Source organism: Nelumbo nucifera, chromosome 1, assembly GCF_055504915.1.
Source record: "Nelumbo nucifera cultivar China Antique chromosome 1, China Antique-T2T, whole genome shotgun sequence".
In the NCBI taxonomy this organism is placed as follows: Eukaryota; Viridiplantae; Streptophyta; class Magnoliopsida; order Proteales; family Nelumbonaceae; genus Nelumbo; species Nelumbo nucifera.
Genome location: NC_142649.1, coordinates 112,018,514 through 112,043,635, shown reverse-complemented (window position 1 = coordinate 112,043,635; position 25,122 = coordinate 112,018,514). Strand labels below are relative to the sequence as shown.

The following is a 25,122-nucleotide window of genomic DNA, read 5'->3' as shown; positions in this document are numbered from 1 at the left end:
GGAAAAAGGTTACACAATTTCACAGTTCTCTGCATTCAGTTCTCTCTCCCTCTGCTCTTGCCGCTCTACCATGTTCGATCTCCAATTCTTAGAGTGATCAAGATTGGATTTTGGTATTGATTCTTGCTGGAAGAGTCAATCTTGAAGTTGTGCTCGCATCTCTGCTTGATTCTTGTTGAAGAATTGGGGTTCTTGCTGAAGAATCTCCTTGCTGATCTTGCCTCACCCTAAGCTGTGTCATCTTTAGTGGAGGAAGGATTTGGTAACATCTTTGGGCGTGAACACCTATATTGGGAGGAGCTTCTTGCGTGGATTCCGTATCAGGTATTCCTCTCCCTAATCTTGGTTTTAGATTTGGTTTGGTTTGTTTCGAGAACGAACCTTGAAAATTGCAGTTTTTCTAAATCAAGGAATAGGATTCCCAGATGGGAGAAAGAAACCTTTGAAATTTTGCCCAGTCACCCTGCATGGTTCAGCCATCCATATGATGGATCTCCCTTTCCTTTAGAAAACAGCCTAAAAGCAACACAAGTTACAAGCTCCAACAGGACTGAGATCAAAATAAAATAGGCAAGTTCAGGTGCCTGAACTCTTCAGTAACAGACACCCAAGAAATCAGCTTCCCTATTGCTCTTTATACTAGGTCTTCAGGACTTTTAACTCTATTACAAAATATTTTGACCTTCTATTGTTCATTTCAATCCAAATGGACCACAAAACTGCTGCAGGAATGGTCGTCCACACTAATTTTCCTCTCTTACTTAGGCCTTTTACTTTCCAGCAGCACAGTAGCTCCTTGACTGACCTAGGCATAACCCAGATGATATCCATGCATTTCAGAAAGTTCTTCCACATCTGAGACGAGACCGAACAGTAAAGACACAAATGATCTGTAGATTATGGGAGAGAATCACAAAGACCACAAGAAAGATCGAAGATTTGAATGTTGCACCTCTCAAGATTAGATCTGGAAAGGCATTTGTCAATGGCCATTGTCCACACCAGAGATTTGGATCTAGATGGACTTGTTGGATTCCAGATCTGAGTAGCAGGGAAGTTTATGGGGCCCAAGTTGCATAATTTGGAAGCTAGAGAATTAACAGAAAAACAACCATCAGGGTTCCATTTCCAACACTAATTAGCTTCCAAGCCAAGGTCTAACTTTTGCTTTTGAAGAAGATCCATCAGCTCCAAGACCTCTTCCAACTCCCAGTCAAATAAATTCCTCCTAAAGAGGGGGGGAGGGGTCCAAATAAAAGAGTCTCCTAAAGAACAATAGCTCTCAGATTAGAAGCACACTGAAATAGGAGAGGAAAGGAATCAGCCAATGGGCCATCCAAGCACCAAGGGTCCTTCCAAAATTTAGTTCTATCCCCTTTTCCAATCTTGACTGAAATTCCTTCCAAGAAAGTAGAAAAATTCTTCATGATACCTTTCCAAAGGGAGTTACCCCAACTTGGAGGAGGATCCCTAGATCTCCAGTTGCCCCACTTCACCCCATATTTTCTAGCTATAAGAGATCTCCACCAAGTATTCCTTTTAGCAAAAAACCTCCAAATCCACTTACTTAGAAGAGCTGAATTAAAACTCTTTAATTTCCTTATTCCTATACCACCTTTTGCCTTAAGAAGACACAGTTGGTCCCACTTGACTAAGTGGATTTTGTTTTCCTCTTCCCAACCCCTCGGAAGAAAGTTTCTCTGAAGCTGCTCTAATATTTTTGCTACTTTGTTTAAGATAGGGAAAAGAGACAAGAAATAAGTGGGCAGATTGAAAAGGGAAGTTTTTATTAGAATAACCCCTACCTCTAAAAGAGAGGTATCTTGTCTTCCAGGAAGCCAAAAAGTTTTGAAACTTATTATTAAGAATTGGCCTTTGCCTTATAGGGACCCAAATGGAGCATGTGTGTATATATACACATACATTCTCTTGGCTTAGATGGGGTGATTGGAAATCCTTTATGACGTGTGCACCAAGCCAAGTCGGAGCATTGGTGTTGGTGGTTGGAAATCCTTTGTTACTTTAAACAAAGTAACTATTCATTTTCGAATTCAAATAAATAACCTTTCATTTCAAACCAAAATTCGCATATCTCCATTTTTTCTCAGTCTATTTGTACCCATGCTCAAGTCAGACATTACATTCATTCATTCTCGCATCACACTTGCATTCATTACTGAGTTTAAGATTATTGTATTTTGTGTGACTCAATATTCCAAGTGCCCGATTATTGAGTGCTTTCAAGGCTGTTGAATCTTGGAGCAGAACACCAGGTTTTAAATTTCATAAGTATCGGTCTGATACAGGCTTGATAAGGACTGATACTATATATTTATAGGCCCTATAATTACTTCTCTCTAATTTTAAAATTTTAATATTACTTAATGCCATTCCTTCTCTCTCTAATAATTCCTATAATTGCTCCTTATAACCATTATAATTAATCATTTTCTCTCTAATAACTCTAATAATTAATTACTCCCACTCTTTATATAACTCCTACATTTAGTTATATATTTAATATAATTAATCAATATTCAAATTCGAATTTGAATTTAAAGCATGTTATTAAATACACCTTAAAGCATTAAATTAGCTATAAAATTATAAATAGGAGTCTTCAAACCCTAGTTATTAGCATGTAACAACGACAAATGCACCATTGAACAAAATAGGGAAAAAAGGATTAAAAATGATTACCAAAATCAATGGTGAATATTGAACAAAATAGGAAAAAAAGGATTAAAAATCCATTTATTGTTTTTTATTCTATTTTTGTATTTCTTAATCAAATAATGAAATAATGGATTCCTCTTCAAGAGACCTCCAAATGGAAAAAAGGACTCTATTGACCCGGATGAATATGGTCAGAATTGGGCTGCAAGTCGGGCCGGGTTAGGTCGGGTGGTGGACCACCCTAAGTTTTAAACCCCAATCCTAACCCTAACCCAACTTGACCTTCAACCCTAACCCAGCCCAACCCTAACCATAACCCTAACTAAATTCCTTCAACCCTAACTCAACCCAACCCAACCCAAAGTCAATTTCAGGCTTTTTCCCATCCCTTAAGACCTCATAGAATTTCTTGATTTTAGATCTTAACTCAACTTTCACTACATATATTAATCCTATGTTTCATTAGTATTTGTTTGTTGATGTTTTTTTTTGTTGCTCTTTTAGTACAAATTAAAAAAAAAACAAGTGTTAGAAGTGACTATAGTTTATTATGATTTATGAGTTATGGCTTACGATAAGTCTTTCTTGGGCAGCAAACAACATAGAGGAGATGAAGAATAAAATTTTCAAAAAAAACATAAAATAATGTTATTAAGGTTTTAGTCTTTCTGATTAGGATTAAGTGAAGTGATTATCTTAAAAGAAATACATGATACTATGTGGTGGGGGCTATGCAAATATCATGCATTTAAACAAATCAATGTATGTTATATATTACATATAACATATATTTATATATGATATATACTATATAGTCGGGTTCGGGTTTGCTAAGGGGTGAACCCTAACCCAACCATAAGTAAAGTCTGGTTCATGAATTTCAACCCTAACCCTAACCCGAACATCAACCCAACCCAATTTACTTGGATTGGGTTAGGGCCAAGTTGCAGCCTTAGCGCAAACCCATCGGTTCTCCTAGGTGACAAACAAAACCCCGGTTCATTTCCATTGAAGAATGTTTGGACCAAATTTCCATTTTAATTCTTTTTGTGATGCTTGTGTCATTTTCCACCATGACCATGACTTTGTTCAAGACACCAGCCATATTGAAGGAGACGAAACAGTAAATTCCAAGTCTTTATCTTCCTCTCACAAAATATCAAAGCAATATCCATCATTTTTTTTTTCTTCCAAATGGACCCGACAGAGTACCCCACTTTGTTTTATTTTTTCATTTCAGGGGCCGGCCTGTAAAATTAAACAGAGGATTTGGCCATTTGGGTTAAAAATCAACAAAAAAAACCTTGACCAAGCTTACCGCCAAATTAATCCAAATTTTCTCAAACTCTAATCCTGATTCCATCCATGAGTCATGACGTGGTGGGTGGTTGAGTGCTTCAAAATATCATTCTCTCTTGACCATGTCTTCGTCTTCACTACTAGGACCAAATTACCACATTGCCCATATCCATTGTTGATTATGAAGTGGGGCCATGGACAAATTCGAGGGCCAATTCGTCATTTAGAATAAATAATGTCAATATAAATACAGATATAACAAGAGCACCCAGGTTTTTACTTGGACGTACCTGGTTCTCAAAACTTATTTTGCCACCCCTTTCTTGGTGATACCCCTTCTTCTATTGGCTGTTGAACCATGTATCCAATGGTTTGGATGACCTGGTTACATTGGAAGCTAGCCACATGTCGTTCCTTTGCCATCCAACTCACCCTGCACAATTCAAGATCACTAGCTTTATTTCCTCTCTGAAAGCTGAACAACTAAATTCAAAAAGAAAAAGAAAAAGCCTCCCAAGTTCATCACACCAATTTAATTTGCCCATGTTAAATGTCATGATTTAGTTTCGTTTTGCCTCATTTCAAATGTATGTTCCACCCCATATGGCTGGCCTATGGGGGCACCTGTTCTTCCCCTTACCTGGGTATTCGTCCCCTTCTCTGGCTCCAACTGCCTAGGACGATTTTGTTAGCAAAAATATGCCTTGAAGGAATTGTACTATGATTTCTGATGCTATACAGCCGTCATAAGTTTCCACCATCACCTCAACGCCAGCCAAATGTTAATCACTTACCGCAATGTTCACCATTATATTAAAGGTATTAACCCTAGCCATCTCATCTTTATCCTCACCGGCCCTTTTTTCATATATGAGGAATTCACATTTTGAGCCGTGATGATACTCCCCACAGACCACACTAGGTAATAACATCAATTATAGTCTGGCTCCATAGGAAAAGGTAGACAAATAGGTGGGGATTGATCATTTTGTTAGCACTCAATGCATGTGCTCCATCGGCAAAAATTAATAGGCCCTGCCACAAGCTTCAACCATCAGACCCTTGGGCATCATCATCTCCCAAAACTCCATTGGAACTAAATATACAAATGGCAGAAATTCCAGTGAAATGTTAATCAACTAAATGAAATGTTCACCATCAAAAGCACTATCCCCTTGCCATCCCATCTTCATCTCACCCATTGACATCTTGCAAGTTCAGGAATTAGCATTTTGAGCCAAGATGAAACCCTCTAAATTAAACCTAATTACTTAAAATAGTAATCTGGCTCAACATGAAGGTAGAAAATAGACCCTGAGAGTAGGTGGGGTTGAGCTTCTTTGTCCGGATCTTTTCATTAGCATCCAATGAATGTCCTCCACCAGTCCAACAAAAGTCTGAATATTTTCCTAAAAATTTCTTCTTTAAGATATCCTTTGCAAATCACAGGTTGAACAGGAACAGGTGATGAATTCATTTTTCACCTTCACCCCACAGCTGCTCCGCATTCCTTGATTGCCCAATGTTCCACCATTTATGACTTTATGGCTTGCCTTCAAAGTGGCCACCGATTTAATTTTATTTGCATTAAATTGAATTACCACAAATTAATTTATATTTATTAATGTAATTAATCTTTATAACCATTCGTTAAACCTTTGTTCCATTAGTTTGTATAATTAATTATATTATTATTATCAATAATTATGTTTAATACTTTTATTAATTAATATAATTAAATTATTATTATCACTATTTATTATTAATAATAATGATTTCTGATAAAAAACAATTATTGATTATAATTACTTACTAATAATTAATTCCTTAATTATAACAATGATAATTATTACTTCTGAATGTTAATTAATTAATGCTAATTAACAAGTATTTTAATAATGTTAATTATTAACTGGGATATAATCATTTTATATTTATATAAATTCATTTTATTTATTTTATAAATATATAATTAGTGTTATTTATTTACATTTTATTATTATTATTATAAGTAATTATAATTTATACTATTATAATTCTCCAATAAATATTTCTTTTACTAAAAGTTAAATTATAAACTTTTAACTATTCATTATTGTTAAACTATAAGAATTATAAAAGCAAATACTATTTCAGGAATTAACTACATATCATAATTATAACAAATTAATTATAATGTAATAAAAATACAAATTAAAATAAATAAATCATAATAATAATAATTAATATTACTTATTCCAAAATCAATACACACATAATATTACTGATTCTGTAATTATTATTATATTATTAACCTATATTACTTAATAAAGACAGAATAAAAAAATATTCAAATTACCACTACATGAATGAACTCAAAATCTATGAGTATTCTAATTGACTTTAATTAATTGAATTGGGTTTCTTTGACCCAAATTATTACATTTACTATTACTATTATGATTTTAATGTTATATTTATTCCTGATTTTATAATTATTAACATATTAATAATATTTTAATAATAATTAATTGAAAATTTATATAACTTTATAACTAAAAAATACACTTTCCTTACTGAGGTTAGATTAGTGCACTTTTATTTAACTCTCCTTAATAACCACTTAGCTAAATGTTTATTTAATTTATTTATTTTTATATATTATTATGATGCCTTCATTAATTTTTAATTTAGACTATAATATTTACACTCATTGATTATTAATTTTTTCATTTGTAGTGGCCATGTGTACCCTTGATGAGGTTGAAAACTATAAGATGAAGCTAGAATACAACATGATGGAGCATATAGGAGTTATTAGTGACATGTGCCAACAATTAAGTTATAATAATATACATCTCCCCAATGAAAGGAGGATCCAAATACTTTTGAAATCTTTACCTGATGAATGGGAGCCAGTAGCATGATCTATATGGGAGAAGCATAAGAAAAAAGAACTACAGACATTCTTTCAAGTTGCTTGCAAAGTTGAATTGGTTGAAGAACAACGCATTTTGCAAAGTATTAGGAGGACTGCCACACTTTCTCTCTTCCCAAATCTATGTAGTGGAAGACATGTTGGTTATTGTGACAATGAAAGAAATGGTAGAGACAGATGGTTATGCAAAACAGGAGCTAGAATACTAGATGATGAATGGGCACTTGAAGTGTGTAATCAGTTAATGTATTATCCCTCTAGGAGATTAAGTAAAAACATGCCCCGTAATAAGGCAAAACGAAATGTATAAATATCCTTCTTATTCTATAGGCAATTTTGTAAATATTGATTGTTGATATTCTTTTTTTTTTGGAAACTGTAAATGTTCCTATTATTGAATAGAACCATGTTTCTTGATCCTATTGATTAGTACCGTGTTTTTATTTTCAAATAATTTTACGTATTTGATATTGTTTCTATTACAATTTATAAGAATACCATATCAAAATTATTGAATAATATTTTTTGTTGCCAAGTTATTTATGGAGTTGGAATTGAGGTTAATGGATTACTGGTTTCAATCATATCATTCGAACTGCCATTGTGCACTTCTGTATTGAGTTCAATCTGCCTAAAAACTAGTATTTTAGAGAAAGCAGGCATTCAATTGGATTCTCAAACTACAACTTCAGATAAGCGGAAATTCAATCCGGTTAGTATATTAACATGCTATAATTTTTTTAGTTGTTTCGTGTTTCATATTATGTTGAATACGAAATTAATTGCTTGCATCACTAAGTATAATGGCTCCCATTAAACGTCGATCATTTGTATTCACTACCAGTTGAGCACACAACCCAACTACTTTTTTGTATTTTTCCTTCTTCCATTCACATTCTCTTCTATTACTTTGAATATTTAACACATTTTTTTTTAAAAATAGGTGATAAGCCACCTTTCTTTTGCCTATGTTTGTTGCCATCGCTCTATTGAGTTAATAGCCGGGTTAAGAATCTGATGCAATATGGATAAGGTGGGACTGGTCTAAACATAATACGATTCCGGCTTTTACTTATTATCTAATAAGTTTGGTTTAACCATTTTTATGTATATAAACCGACACAGTTTCCAAGAGACCTAGGTTTAATGCATTTAATATACAGTGTAATTAATGATTTACATTAGTTAATAATAATTAACATTAATTAAATCAATTAGGTATTGAACTAAACCCTATTTAAGTCATTAATGATAATTAATAACATTGTTAATAATAGTTATTTAATATTCACACCTAATTCAATTCATTTTCAATCAAACCCGGTTTTAATGTTATATTCACTAATTATATAACTTTATAAATAGTTATATCTAATTAATTGAAAATAGTTACTGAAGATTACTGACTTCGGTTATTTAATTTCAGAATATGTGCTAAATTAATTATTTAAATAAATAGTAACTGCAAATTACAAACTAATTAAAATATTAATAAATATATATACCATAATTAAAACTTATTAATAAATATTCACTAGAAATTTTTTTACAAAAAATATGAATTTATTTTCTTTAAATTTACATTAATTTTGATATTAGAAGTAATTTTTTAGCAATAAGTATATATTAATATTTTCAGTTATTTTCATCAACTTTAGTGAAAAATTAATAACTAATTAAAATATTAATAAATATAAATGTCATAATTATAAATTATTGATAACCTTTCATTGGAATATTTATTTCTGTAAAATTAGATTTATTTTTCAAATAATGGCATTAATTTTGATATTTTCAGTAATTTTGGTCCATATATTAAAAAAACACTTTTGCTAATTTAATGTTTTCAATTATTATTATTACCATTCCTGATATTACAATAAGTAATTTTAATATTATACTTATTTCTATTATTAATATTTAGATTCATTAATATTGTCAATTACCTATTTATAATTACAAACATTATCGATATTTAATGAAGATTATTTAATATTATTAATTATAATTAATAATACTATTAATTAATTGATATTGTTTATTAATAAAAAAAACCCCATTTTTATGTCATACTGATCATTAATTAATATATTATTAACATTAGTGATTTTACAACCATTAATTATATAACTTTGTATATAGGAAAATTTAATCAATATATTAACATTAGTGATTTATACCATTGAATTTCAAAAATGTGGGTTCCCACATGCACATATTTTGTTATTCTTGCACCAACATGATAAACTTTCAACACCAACAAAAGTTGATGGAATTATTTCAGCTGATCTTTCAGATAAGGATAAAGATCCTGAGGCATATGAAACAGTAGTTCAGTATATGGTTCATGGTCCATGTGGAGAATTAAACCCAAATGCTCATTGTAAATGGAAAATGGTCTAAGCATTATCCTAAAGAGTTTTGTAATGAGACAACATTTGATGGAAATGGTTATCCTATATATAGAAGAAGAAATAATGGACGTGTTCCAATGAAGAATAACCATATTTTGAATAACCAATGGATTATTCCATACAATATTGATTTATTTTGTCGGTTTCAAGCACATATCAATGTTAAATTATGCAATCGTTCAAGATCTATTAAGTACTTATTTAAGTATGCTAATAAAGAATAAGATAGGGCCACTGTTGTTATTGAGAAAGGTGTAGAAGATAATCACTGTGAAATTTGTGAGGTAAGAAAAGTTGATGAGATCAAAACTTATTTGGATAGTCGCTATATTTCAGCGTCGGAACCTTGCTAGAGAATATTTATATTTGATATTCAATTCTGATTTCCAAGTGTTGAAAGATTATCATTTCATCTCCCTGATGAGCAAACTATTACCTTTAAGGATAATGACAATTTAGTCAGGGTTTTGAACAGGTCCGTTTTGGAGCACACTAAGTTTACTCAATGGATGTATGCAAATAGTATATATGATGACACAGGAGATTTGACATATGTTGATTTTCTTACAAAGTGGGTATGGAATCAACAAAACAAAATTTGAACCAAAGGAAAGTCGAGTAAATCAATTAGGAGAATCTACTATGTATACTCAACTTCAGGTGAACGATTTTATCTTAGAATGCTTTTAAATATTGTAAGAGGTCCTAGGAGTTTTGAGGAAATCAAAATAGCAAATGGAATCATCTTCCCTACCTTTAAGTCAACATGTTCAGCGCTTAGATTGTTAAATGATGATTATGAGTGGCATGAAGCTATTGAATAAGCCAGGTTGTGGTTTATTGGTCAACAACTACGAGAAATATTTGTTACAATTCTTTTATTTTGTAAGGTTTTAGACACTAACGAATTATGGAATAAGCATTGGAAATTGCTTTCAGACGATATATACATTGTCAAAGAAGAATATTAGAAGACAACTCAATTAATTAGTTAGATGAACAATTAAGGAACTATACATTACATGAAATTGAAAAGATATTAAACAAGTGTAATAGGTCTTAGAAATTTTCCAACACTTCCATTTCTAGATATGTCATTCCAAACTCGAGTTAAAAATAGACTAATTCGAGATGAAATGAATTATGATAGAATTTCTCAAAGATTTCATACATATTCATTGAATGTGAAGCAAAAAATTGTATTTGAAGCAATCTTACAAGCAGTCCATACAAATTCTGGAGGATTATTTTTTGTGCATAGAAAATGAGGTACGGGAAAAACTTATCTTTGGAAAGCAATAATTGCATAGTTAAGGTATGAATAAGGGATTGTATTAGTGTATGCCTCATCGAGAATTGCAGCGCTTTTACTATCTGGAGGAAGAACCACCCATTCAAGATTTAAGATTCCCCTTGAAATTAAGGACCACATGTTCGACTACACAAAGATCACATCTTGTTGAATTGATTCAAGTTGTTGATTTAATAATTTGAGACGAAGCTCTAATGACTCATAGAAATGCATTTGAGGCTGTAGATAGAACTTTCAAAGATCTTATGCGCTTAAAGGATTCGTGCTGTTCTAAAAATTTTTTAGAGGGAAACCCGTTCTTTTGGAGATTTCAGACAAATTTTGTCGATTATTAATAAGGGAACACAGGAAGCAATTGTTTCATCTGCGATTAATAAATTATATTTTTGGCATCAATGTGTTGTTTTTCACTTAACAATAAATATGAGGCTTCAAGTTAGACACCTAGAAGATTTGGCTACAAATTCTTTAAATGAATTTTATAAGTGGATATTAGATCTTAGAGATGGTAAATTGCCTGCATTATCTTTGAATGATCAACACGAACCAAGTTAGATAAAAATACCAGAAGAATTTTTTATACCTACAGGGAATAATCCTGTTAAGAATATTGTGTCAGTAGTATATCCTGATTTGGATTGTAAATATCGAGACCACAATTACTTGACTGAAAGAGCAATTTTAGTACCTACAAATGACAAGGTCGATGAAGTGAATGATTATATCTTATCTATTATACCTGGTGATATATCTACATATTTAAGTACAGACACAATAAGTCATATCTCATAATCAATTGAGAATCAATATATTTTATTCCCCACAGAGTTCTTAAATACATTGAAAATTTCTAGAATTCCAAATCATGAACTTTTGTTAAAAGTTGGAATTCCAATCATTCTTCTGCAAAATTTGAACCAAATTGATGGGTTATGCAATGGAACAAAGTTGATTGTTACTCAATTAGCAAGAATAGTAATTGATGCTAAAATAATTATAAAAAATAATATGGGTAAAAAGGTTTTCATTCCAATGATAGTGCTGATGCTAGCTGATTCGAATTGGCCATTTCTTCTTAGATGGATGCAATTTCTTGTGAATGTATGTTTTGCAATGACAATCAATAAAAGTAAAGGACAAACTTTGAGTTATGTTGGAATTTACTTGTCGTGACCTGTATTTACTCATGGACAATTATATGTGGTAATCTCCCGTGTAACATCAAAAGATGGTTTAAGAATTTTGATGGAAAATAAGGACAATGAACTAGAAGGACATATACAAAACATTGTCTGTCATGAAGTCTTCAATAATTTGTATTTAGGTATATTGATTATTAATAGTTATTTCTTACTATTTTTTATATTTTTTGTGTCTAATAAATTTCTCCAATTAATGAATAGGTGAATGACAATATGTCTTCAAGAGATTATCAATATCTCAATGAAATAAAATCGGATTCTGATTCTTTGAAGATTAAAATACAGTCGTCACGCTTATGGAAGACATTGGATTTTAAAGATAATAATGAACCACGGAGTTTGGACATGTTATTAATTGATGAAAATGTAAGTATACATATTATGCTATATTTTCATTAACTTTAAAATTATTAATATATTTTTATTTGTTTAATTTTTTTGTAGGATGAACAAATACATGCTATTGTATGGAAGAGTTTGTTTTATAAATTTGAGAAACTGTTGTGTGAGGGTTCTCTATATTTTTTTTAAAATTTTTAATATTATTCAAAGTAAAGGGTCCTACAGAGCTGTGAAATATGTATTTGTCATATATTTTAAGTGGGCTACTCTGGTTGAACCGGTTACTGAAGAAATTGCAGAAATTTCAAGACACATATTTGATCTCATTGATTTTGATAACATTGACATAAATGATGATAATAGATATCTTATTGGTTAGTAAATTTTTAACATTTTTTTTACTTATATATATGTATATATTTCTTTATATATTAACTTTATATCTGTTAATGTTGTAGATGTAATTGGTAAATTACATGCCATATCTGATAAAGAATCTGTTCGTAAACAAAACGGACAAACAATGAAGCAAAAGAGTATTGTTTTGGAAAATAACAAATAATATTCAACTTCTTATCTATTGTTATTAAAATTATTAATATTGAATTAAATAATTACAGGGAAAAATGTATCAAGATTTCTTTATGGGGTAATACAGGGAGTTTAATTGGGAAATATTTAATTGGAAATAGATCAAGTGCAACTATTTTGGTTATCACTTCAACAATAGGGTATACAAATGTATCAAGATCTCTTTATGAGGTATACATATATAAATTGAACTTGGGTCATTCACTAGGTATATATATTAAAGTAATGAAATCAGGACAAAATCTCCTCCAGTCAGACATGTGGCCTATTTACATTCGGCCACCTGTCTTTGCAAGAAGAGAGACCACTCACTTGCGGACTAATAAAGCCCAAAGCCAACCACTCTAAGCCAACTACCATGTAGACACATGGCCATCTCTAATTTTGTTTTCTTTTAACTTTTACACACGTGTGATACTATAACTATTTATACCTTAGAAGTGGGAAATTTCTACTGTCCAGGAATAAGCATAATATCAAATAATTTTCAATCTTCAAATGTGAGAAGTGGAAAATGGGAAATGGGAAGTTCTCACTCTCAATCTCTTCCTAAAAAAAGTCCAATACCAAACAATTTACAATCTTTCTACATATTCACTCTAATTGAACTTTCTGCGCATTCAACCATCTCTGCCCAACTCTCAACGAATGTGCTTTGTGAGGCGGAGCCTTCCAAGACTTTGGTGGCTCCAACAACAAACTATCACTCTTTCTTGGCAGGAAAACTTTGATTTGTGACTTCAGGTTGCTGCTGCAACAGCAAACGGTGTCTTTGTTTCTGAACATGGCGACTACAACACCAGTTTAGGTTAGGGTTTGAGAAGTTTATAGATATAGAAAGAAACCAGGCGAAGAAGATTCGATAGTGCAGGTTAGACTCTATCAATCATTTACCCAGGAAAGATTCGTCTGGTTTCCCAATTCCCACCAATAGGAGCAGCAACGTTAACAACGTAAGAAGGGAAGGAACAGAGTAAGGAGGAAACGAATATGTCGATGTTGCGGTGTAGAAAAGCGTTCCGAAATCGAGCAAACTTCCAATTTGGATGATCGTAAAGAGATCCAAAGCAAATTCGACTGTAATGATAAGAAGGAGAAGGTGAAAAAGAAGAAGAAATTGTCTTGCATTAATAGTTGCTGCTGGTTTATTGGCTGCATCTGCTCGATTTGGTGGTTTCTACTATTTCTCTATAATGCCATGCCAGCATTGATTCCTTAATATGTCACCGAAGCCATTACCGGGCCATTGCCCGATCCGCCCGGTGTGAAATTGTAGAAAGAGGGGTCGAGAGCGAAGCACCCGGTGGTCTTTGTTCCTGGGATCGTTACCGGTGGCCTCAAGCTTTAGGAAGGGCACCAGTGCGCTGATGGATTGTTCAGAAAGCAGCTTTAGGGTGGTACATTTGGAAAAGTGTATAAGAGGTACTTTTTTCCCCCTTTTTCCATATCTTCAAATATTGACGGCAACTTTAACAAATTCTATTAGCCTAATTTTCAGAATTAAGTATGATGAAATTCCCATATTTTCGACCGGACACATGGGGCAGATTTTTCAATTATCCCGTTGTTTTTCTAAGGAACTCAAAAAATCTTTGGATCCTAACCAATTAGATGTTATTTCTATGCAAATTGTGAAAATTTCAGACTGTTTCCTTTTTAAGGTGTTTCATTGCCAGGTTTGATGAATTATAACATAAGACCTAACTATCATCGAATGAAAATGAATATATATATATATATATATAGTTTTGATGACATCTGAAGCCTAGCTTTGCTTTCAATTATTTAAAGTTACTCAAATGGAATGATGAACTTGCATTTTCTTTTCCCTTTTTCTATAGTGGATAATCCAGATATAATCTAGGCTACTTTCCTCACATATCCTCCCTAATTTCGGACTACGATGATTTGACCCATTTGTCATGCTAATATTCTGCATTCTTTGTTCCTTTGCATTTGATTATATTTGGATTATATTGGCTGATCTAGACAAGCAACACTTAACAGTACATATGTGAAGTGACTGCTCAGAAAAATTCCTTTCGTTGTGTTTGTTTGGATCATCAACAGACCTTTATGTTGGGTTGAGCACATGTCACTGGACAATGAAACTAGACTGGATCCTCCCGGTATAATTTAATTAATTAAATAATAATAATAACAATTTAATAGCAAATTTTAATTACTTAAAAATATTTGCTGAAATTACTCGTTTTAATTCAAACTAATTATTAATTAACAAATTTAATTTCTTAAAACTATTATTTACTCAATACTTGTAATTACTCTTTGGTTAACGACCTTATCTTTGAATAATTGGTTTTTTATGTTCAATAAATATTTTTTTTGCAAAAATTCAAATAATTTTTCATTTTCAATACTAACCATTTTTTTCTCTTATTCAGTTTTCCAAAAGATAAAAATAAATTAATGATATTTACCTATTATTATCAAACCCGATTAAATTAAATACTGATAATTAATAACAAAAATAATAGTAATTCTTTTATATTCATAATAATCAATTTATAATTATACACGTAAAGTTAATCATAATTAACATTAGTTAGTATGGGAAAGTTAATAATTATTATTTCCATTGGCAGAAAATAATGTTAAAATTATTTGTTGAAATTATCTGTTTTAAATCAGAATTTTGCATTGGGTTGCAGTATATATATATATAATTAACTTCCCCCGTTCCCCATACTTAGTACGGGGTCATTCACTAGCTTTTAAACAAACGAGTGGAGATAAAAGTATTGTGGGTGTTTATTTAATAAATATTTTGTATTATTTTTATCTTGAAAATCGAGAAAGTGGTTGAAGAACGTTTATATAGTGTTGTTTAATGGTTAGGCGCCACATAAGTTAAACAGTAAATAAATGGCTGAGTATTGGGAAAAACATTAAAAATGATGTTTCCCTCTAACAGTTAATTCTCACACAAATCAAGAAAACACCTATTTAATAAATGGTCTTACCAAACACCATGCAAATAACATTTTGGGATAAACACCTACATGACGATGATGTGACACCAATTTTCAAATAAATGGCCACAAAACCAAGCACCATCAAAATGATTTGGTCCTTCAGTCCTAGGGATTTTTTCTGTGAGGCAGTATCGTTCTATAGGTAGCATGAATTGTTTGTTCTTTGCCTTCTGCTTGTCAAAGTCTCATTAGGAGGGTTTGGAACTTGAAATTGGCTTCTAGGTTTAAATTGTATCCGTAGAGAGCTTGTAGGGACTAGATCTCTTCTTGCTCGGAAAGGAATCATTCTCTGAGGTGAATTGTGATGGGCATGAGGAAACCGTTGTTCATCCATTTTGCTATTGTTCTTTAGCTAGAGCTGTCCTTATTTGATAACCCTCGGAGTTTAGTTGTGAATGATTATCAATTTACTTCACTTGTCGGTTTTATTTCTTTTGTCTTGAGTAATTTAAATGACATAGATGAGGAAAAGAAATCTTTTTGTTGGATTACGATGGCCTACTGTTATATCTGGTCTGCAGGAAATGATGCTTTTAATAATAAAAACAAAACTGTTTTTTTTTGGGATCCTTTCAAATGTTTTTAAATATCCTTTCTTCACAAATTCCAAGAGTGTGGTAAGGTGGGTCAGCTTCCTTCTAAAGGGGTATCAAATTTGCCAAATTCTATTTTACCAGGGATTGTTACGGGGGAGCTGTTTGTAATTGGAGAGAAGAACTAGAACAGGTGTAGGATGAGAAAAGAAGAAAGATAAACTTGGGGGAAACCCAGCCTCCAACACTCCTAGTGGAATTCAAATTCTCAAAATACTTCAGAGTTCCGACTGCTATTTGATTCATAAGAAAATAGTTAAATAGATACAATGGCTCAAGAGACCCCAACATAGTGGGATTCAAATCCCACTAGTGAGTGCACTACCACTCAATTAACTTCCCACATAGCACACAATTACACATGCTTGTCCCTTCAGGTAATTACTTCTTAAGTATCTCTCTATCATCCATACTAAAACAATCACCATTGCACGACATCCCATGGATCACAATGTACGGTATGTAACAGGGATTTGTATAAAAGTGTGATAGTGAAGTGAAACCTTTACTGGGAGTTATAAGTTTGGCAAAGGAAGCTAAATGAGTGGAATCAGATTCCATGATTGCCGTTCGTGCATTGAATGGTGCATGTGACGCTCTGTCTTGACCATGCTTGGTTATTTTGGATAAGATCAAGGAAACTTTGAAATATTCTGATAATGTTGCCTCGAGCAAATTCTGTGCCTCATTGTTATGACCCAGAAACCAAAATCTTTTGAGAATGTAATGGTTTTATTTATCTACCTATAAGAAAGTCATCTAGTTTCCATCGTAGTTATCAAAAGTCAAAAGTCAAAACCTTTTGCTTTGGCTTGGCAGTTGGTTGTATTCTTTTCTCAATTGTAATGAGTGCACCTTCGAACACAGCCCCATATCCGTTGAATTCATGTGGACAAAGCCCAACCATAGAATGGGACTACTGCAACAGAAATATTTCCTAATCACCTAGCCACAAGTTAATTCTGCTCCTCCCTTGAGGAAATGATTCTCATAGCAAGATATGGCCAAAATCTTTGCACCCAACACATACCAGAACCAGATACATACATGCCATATTCATCCAAATCATTAGACAAAAGGGAGGAAGATTCTCATCTTTGTAAGCAACCACAGGAAATGAGATTGTGAGTTGTACACTTGTACCTAAGCAACTCAATTCTTCTTATTCACATCTATGTACAGACACTCACATCCAAAGACAAATGACACATAAAGCTAACAATACAATGCCATTTCTTCCCCCAATACGAACACTAACAATACACACCAACTACGAAGACCAAATTAAAACCAAGTCTTGAACAAACATAGCAATATAGACAGTTTAGTTTTAACAAACCATTAACCCCTTCTCTCTCATACGTCTGAAATACAGTAATGGAAACTCAGATCCCATCAATGGTATTTTTCAGACTCCCACCAAGTAAGGACAGGAGACCACCACCATGGACTCTTCCCTCGGGGACCATGAAGTCAAAGTTTCTGGTCCCACCAACTCTACTGCTTCCTTCCTCCTCCCTCTCAGCCCCCAACATCCCAGAAGATGATGAGGATTTCATCGACAGAGGTACCAAGACTTGAGGTGGTATTAGGTGCTGCCTTTTTGCTGGATTTTCTGGTGAATCAGTGCAATCAGAGATGGCACTTACACCTGAAGAAGAATATTCATTTTCCATGCTGCTCCCCACTGTTGAAACGGGTACAAGTCCACGGAAGAGTCCTGGCCCAATCATATTGCCCTTGTCTGTATTACGGTCCTGGACCATGCTGCTGTGTGCTGCACAGAGTCCACTCTTACCTCTAGCAAATTTCTCACATGTTCCTTGCCCCCATGTGCACCGCTTTCCCCCACCATGGGCTTTGCAGAAGTCAGTACTCCCTTGCGCACTCTTTCCACAGTTCTCAAACTTGCACCTCTTTCCCCCACCATGCTTGACACAGCAGTCAGTGCGGCCACGGGCACTCTTGGTACAGCCCGGAACAGCACAACGCTTGCCTCCACCATGCGCAACACAGTAATCTGTCCCACCATGGACGCTCTTGGGACAGATCCCGCCACCTTGAAAGAGACAACGCTTTCCGCCACCATGACCCTTACACAATGGTGTGCTACCCTCAGCACCTTTGGTGCACCCTGCAAATATGCACCGCTTTCCCCCACCATGGGCTTTACAATACATGGTGCTACCCTGGGCCCCTTTTGTGCATCCTGGGAATTGGCACCGGCGTCCCCCTCCATGAGAGATGCACAATCCAGCTTGCCCCTCAGCACTGCGAGTGCATCCTTCCACATTGCATCTCTTACCCCCACCATGCCTGATGCACCGTCCTGATTTGCCTCGGGCTGCCTTAGTGCACCCTGGCTGCCCACACCGCCTACCACCTCCATGCGCTATGCAGTAATCAGTCTTCCCCTCGGCACTCTTGGTGCAGCCCAAGCGCTGGCACCTCCTCCCTCCACCATGGGCCTTGCAGTAGGCAGTCTTGCTTTCAGCACCCTTGTTGCACCCTGGTTTCTGGCATCTCTGCCCTCCGCCATGGGCAATACATAGACCAGATGCCCCTCTTGCCCCCTTTGAACAACCATCAAACTTGCACTTCTTTGGATGGCTAGCCCGATGCTCTGAAGAAACCATTGCAGTTACAGGCTCAGAGTGAGTGCCTGTTGAGTAATCTGTGGTCACTGTAGGTTCAGGACTCAACTGAGGAAAATGACTATGGTGGGTGTTGGACCTTGTTCCAAGCTCTAAAAGTGGCTGGGTCTTCACAACCTTTTCCATAACTGGTGCCCTTGGAGCCAGGAGAAGGGATGGCATATATCCACCAGATTTCTTGGCTGAAGTTGATCCCTCATCAACAATAGGAATGGATAATCTATTCTCTTCAATGGGCATTTGGTTCAGGTGATGGGATGTACTCAGATGACTCTGCACTGAAAATGGATTTTGGCATACACCCAAGGTGTCCCCAGTCCCCAGAGGAAGGCCGAGTTTTAGGATACCAGAGTCACCATCTGAGGACAACCCTTGTCCAAATATATTGGCAATTTCCTTCCTTTTGTTTATCCCAACAGAGTAATCATGACAGGAACTTGGTGTGGGGCCTAAACCAAGAACCAAATGGTAACCATCATCAGGTGGAACTTGGACAGAAATTTTGTGATGGTTACTACCAGAATCCCCAGATTGGGCAGTCTTTTTGGATCCATAGCCAAGAAAGTCCAGGTGCAAAGCTGTATTACCAAAGTTGTCACGTTTGCTTGTCTCCCCATTTGCAGGGACAAAGGGATCTTTCACATTGAGATCCATCGTATGATGTGAAAAGGCAGAATGAACAGGACACAATCTAAGAACACTAGCAGTAGAATAATATTGTCTCTACTAGCATAACAGCTTTACCACGATGCTATTCAGAGAGTGTATGCAGCATAACCAAGTGTAGAAGAAGACTTGATAAGACAGCTCCACCACTTACAAAGCCTGATGTGTCCTTCCTGTCCATTGTTGGTGGTACAAGACTAATACTTCAATTATCTACTACTGAGACACTCAGTTTTGATGGTATCTGACAACGTTTCTTGGATAGAAACCTCTAACAAGACCAGACAGGTTAAAAAAGGAGCACCTTTTGCTCCTTTTTGGATGCTCCTTCAGCTTCATTAAACCTTGAAAAAGGAGAGAGAAAAAAAGGTTCAACAATCAATTCAACTAAATAAAAACCAAAGGGGACGTGATGCTTCACAGACTTTATGTTCATAGATCAGAATCTTATTGACATTAGTGAGGCTGAATGTACTACTACAATGACTGATGAAGCATGAGAAGAAATATCGTCACATACCCTCTTAACAGAGGTAGATCTAGAACAGTAACAAAAATATATGCAGAACAAACTTATCATCATCGTTGTTGTCATTGTCATCTAAGCATAGCTATCCAAATGGATGACATAAATTACTAAACAGTTTTTCAGATCATATATGATTTACCAAGCTCCTCCCAATTTTTTTTCCTAGCTGTGACATTTTAACCATAAATCAGACAGGTGTTGTCTGGTCATAGAGATTTTTGGTTATAGCTATCCAAACGGTAGTATTAAAGTTGATCAAGAATGGCAGAAAAGCATGGAGTCTATTGTGAAAATATGCAATCATATTTGACATCCATTTATCCATATCTAGAGATGCTATACAGCAGGATTTGTGCAAGCTATATATTAAGTGAATGCAGCCTACAAACAGGAATACCGTAATGAGAACAAATAAGAGCAGAGACATGTAAAAATCCTAAGTATCAAATTATTCTGGGGTTTAAATTTCAACTATTTTTATGGTCACTGGGATAGAATTATCTGGGATGAAAACTTTGCTTTGTAGTCTGTTTTTGTTGTTCTGATGTATTGTTTCAGTGGTTAGTTCTTTGTGGTTGTATGTTGTATTCAGGGGAACCTCTCCCTTGGCCTAACTTTTCCCAGTTAAATGAAATTTCATTTTCATCTTTCAAAAAAAAAAAAGAATTTTTATCGCTAACATAAGTTACTTTATTATTTGGTGAAACATATGACATATATCACCTACTCTCATAGCATCTTCAAAGACATAAGGCTGGAGCCAAATCATAGCCAAAGCTGGTACATAAGCATTAGAGAAGTACTAGCAATATTACATGTTATAACTCAAATAAGATTTCTCCAGGTAGAAAAATTCAACAATTTCATACAGAGACTTAATGCTTTCCTGAAAACAATTTACTGCACCTAAAACACAAGAACCATGTATCAACTATCCACTCTCCTAGTAATTTAGGATCCATTTTTCACCTTTCACACCCATAAGAATATCAAGGCAAATTCAATTTATTAGCCACTAACTATCATCAAATATCCATCAATAATCACTGACAGATTCTTTTAGCATACGTTCCATCTATACTTCAATAATCACCGACATGTCTTCTTACTTTCTTACACTCTTCATTCTTCTACATCAATCGTATTTCATTACCTTCATTACAGATCTGGAAGTAGACACCCCAAAAACAAATGACATACCCTATGGTTGTAGTCATATCAGGACCAGAAATTAGCCCCCCTCCACCACCCCCCCCCCCTCCTGGCGGCAAAAAAAAAAAATAAAGGAAATACAACTTAGAAAAACACTACCTAACCCAGAAATTCAAGCAATAGAGTAAACCAGAAAGCAAGATTACAACATAACTATAACACTGAGATCGATATAATTGATGTTATCTATCCAGAATTCTAAGAATCCTGAATTGAACAAAAAGGTATACCCGAAGGCCTTTTAATTAGTTATCAACTGTGAACACCAAATCTGATGCCACATAGATAAATATTACATATCTATGATAATACCTATATGAAATTCAACCAAACCCAGAAGCTTAGACTTTGGAACAGAAGTATCCAAAAAAGCAATTCTTGCGGATCTAAAAGAGAACTCAAAAGATAATTATCAGAAGAATTAAAAGAATATTCTATAACTTCTCCCTTAAGGTGCCTTCACTGAGATATCGGAAGGCATTACTTGTTATGTAAAACATCAATCAAGAGCCACAAACTCCTCAAGTTCTTTAGAATCCACAAAAAAAAAAAATCAAAATCCTTTAACCTTCGAGATTGGCTTATACCCAAAAGCCATGCCAAAAGAAGACATGCACAGAAGAAGCAAGCAGAGGTAGACGGTTCAACCAATTAGCCAATGAAACAGAACTAGAGATTTTTCTTTGAAGCTGAGATAAAGAGATTCAAGCAACTTGCAATCAAACTAAGCAAGCTTTCGAACTGAAACTACTGATTCTTCGGACTCGGAGCATAAATCTCGTAAATCTAAATCTCTATACAGCATAAGGAAAGAAGCATACATAGAAAAAAAAAAACATAGGCAGACAACATTCACATCCTTAATCAGTCAGACACTAAAACAGGAAAGCATAAAGGATATCAGAAACCAAATGACCATAGAGGAAAACTAAACCAAAAAATTTAATTTTCCACCATTGGAGAGAAAAAACAAGTATATGCATATAAAGAAATGGAAAAGGAACAACAAATATAATCTGAAACCGAAAACAGAAAGTATACCTGACAGATCTCACGACATCTCGAAAAAAATCTGACAAGAAGATTTACGTTACCAAGTGATTTGAAGATTGCTTTAACACAGAAAGACAAGCAGAAAGGAGAGACGGAGAGCACCATCTCAGAGAGAGAGAGAGAAAGAGAGATGGGGCGAACCAAGAGAGCATTATAAGGAGTATAAATAAATAAAATAATTAATTAAAGCACTAATTAATTATTAATAAATAATTAGGTCTAGCTTAAGTAAACTATGCAAAATTTTTAAGAGTCTGCTGACCTAATAAATCGGAATGCTGAGTTGGCAAACGGCGACTATTGTGTCGGCTTTGATTGTGACTTGTGACGCGCTGAGCCGATTATTTTTTGCCGGCTTCGTGCTGCTACGCACGGCAAGCATATTGACGTCAGTCTGTCCTTCTTTGATCCTCAGTCCTCAGTCCTCACCTCACGACTCACGTGAGGGTGATTTCACTTGATCACTTCTCCCCAGATTTGGTGTCTCAAATTGGACCATGGGAGTCGGATAGCGGCTGTGAGTAATGGCTCGGGTTCGGATACAATATCAAACCGACCCGAGTTTACACCACTGAGCACTGACTGCCATGGTTTTCAAAACCGGACCGGCCGGACGGTCGGACCGGAAAAACCGGAAACAGGTTAGGTGACTGGTTTTGTTTTACCCCAGAACCGTTATTTTGCTAAAAACTGTTGATTTGGTAAGTAAACTGTTGACTTGGACGGTTAAATTGTTCGAACCATCCAACGGTTTGGCTATTTTTTATTATTTTAAAATTCTCTTAATTTTTTTGTCATAATAGGCCATCTATTCAGTTCAAATGATCGAACCATTTGACCCGGGAACCGGATTCCTGACCGGTTCGATTTTAAAAACCTTACTGGCAATAATATAAAATTAATAATAATTATTGATTTTTAATTCCATTCAATTATTTTTATTTGATTTATAAATGTACCAATGTACCAAATGCCTTATACGCCACACACATGGAACATTGTGTCATAACATGTGAGCCCTTCAATTGCAACTGGGTCCACCTCATTAGAAAAACTGCGACTGGGCCCAAACTATTTAAGAGTCAAATGTTTTTGATAGCTTCTGTCTGTGTGTGTGTGGAAGGGGAGAGAGGGGAATGACACAAAAACGATGCTCGTTAATTGCAAGTGGCATTAGGCTTCAGATTTCCCAAACAGCACCTATGAATTGGTTTATTTGCAATGCAGTTTCTTTTTTCATTGGCGCAAAGGTATGGGACTGCAAATGAGTTCAGAGAAAATTCTGATTTGTATGTTTGCATTGTAAATGAAGAAAGGTTGGGCAGAAAATAAAGTAGAACGCGCAAATATAATCAGAATTTGTTTGTTTCCATAACAGCCCGTTTGGTTTGTGTGATGTGGATGAAAAAATTGGAATATTTGCTGATTATTCGTATTTTTTCATGTATGTTTTGAGAGATATGACGCGATAAGATGGGATTAGTATTCTCAAAATAAGGGGCACGGGGTCTCACCAAATAGTTGTGACTCCAATGAGAAATGAAAGTTGCACGACAAGTGTGAGAAAATTTTGTCAAGGGTGGATTGTTCTCCTCCCACCTCTACAACGGTCCGAACTCCGGCCACCTTATCTTTCCTCTCCGGTAAGTATTCACATCCACTTTCACGCTATTTGGTGTTTTATTCCACCAAAAATACCCTTCTCTTCCTCCATCAACTTCAATCTAGATCTCAAACGACAAGGAGACAAGATATTGTCTTCGTCTTCTCCAGTGAAGGTAACCTTGTCTTTGTCTTCTCAGACAATGAGAGACAGGATTTTGTTTCACACATCATTCACATTTTTTTTTTTTTGCATTTTTTATCAAGAACATTTTTCCTTCCATGTGCTTCAGATGCTTAGCGGACAAAGAGCACAGGTTCGTCTCTAGAGACTGGAGTTCTCATCCTCATCTTCTACAAAGGTCAGTTTTCATCTTCATCTTCTTCCCATATCTTCTCTAGTTACGTTGTTAACCCTTTTCTGTAGGATAATAGGTCTCAACAAACAAACATAGTGACCAAAAATGAGAAAATAAAATTTTCCTTTCTCATCTACTATTTCTCAGCAACCAAACAGAGGATGTGTTTGATTGCAATGCAAATAAATTTGCACTGATGCAAAACTATGGCAGTGCAAATTATTTGAGTGTAAATTCTAACATATTTTTGTTTCAAAATTTATCTTATTTTGTCTGATTGCAATACAAATAAAGTAACTTAAGACATGGAATATAATAAAGTAAAACCAAAAACAAAATTAAACAAGAATTTGCATTTTTTTTTTTCATTTGCACTCCCATGTATTTGTACTGGTACAAATAAAATTACACTACAATCAAACACAGCATAAGGCCCAATTTGGAAAAAGTACAGATATAAATATATACAATACAAATACATACAAAATAATACAAAATACAAGATTTTACACTTTACATATTTATATTTATACTCCTTCCAAACTGAGCTTAAATGAATTTGTGCTGCAAAACAATCAGGTCCAAAGTAATCAAAGCTCATCTAGATCTGTATTGATTTATTAAACTACTTTAATTATGGATTTTCACCAAATACAACTTTTATGAATTCCATATTGGGCACAGCTCAGAAACAGGAGAAGCAGA

General features: G+C 34.4%; 1 protein-coding gene and 1 long non-coding RNA gene across 2 annotated transcripts; one reads left to right on the top strand and one right to left on the bottom strand.

The window, feature by feature from the left end:
- The first annotated feature begins 11,277 nt into the window (after positions 1-11,277).
- On the top strand, positions 11,278-24,784 carry LOC148803704 (uncharacterized). The gene is made up of 3 exons (XR_016079050.1): positions 11,278-14,175; positions 23,915-24,099; positions 24,352-24,784. It is a non-coding gene; the product is annotated as an uncharacterized LOC148803704 (long non-coding RNA).
- Positions 17,411-22,601, bottom strand: LOC104587418 (uncharacterized). The gene is made up of 2 exons (XM_010245029.3): positions 22,445-22,601; positions 17,411-20,006 (listed from the first exon to the last, which is right to left on the bottom strand). Exon 2 carries the CDS (start codon positions 19,648-19,650, stop codon positions 17,728-17,730), a length of 1,923 nt encoding a protein of 640 aa, XP_010243331.1. The 5' UTR covers positions 19,651-20,006; positions 22,445-22,601; the 3' UTR covers positions 17,411-17,727.
- Positions 24,785-25,122: the final 338 nt, after the last annotated feature.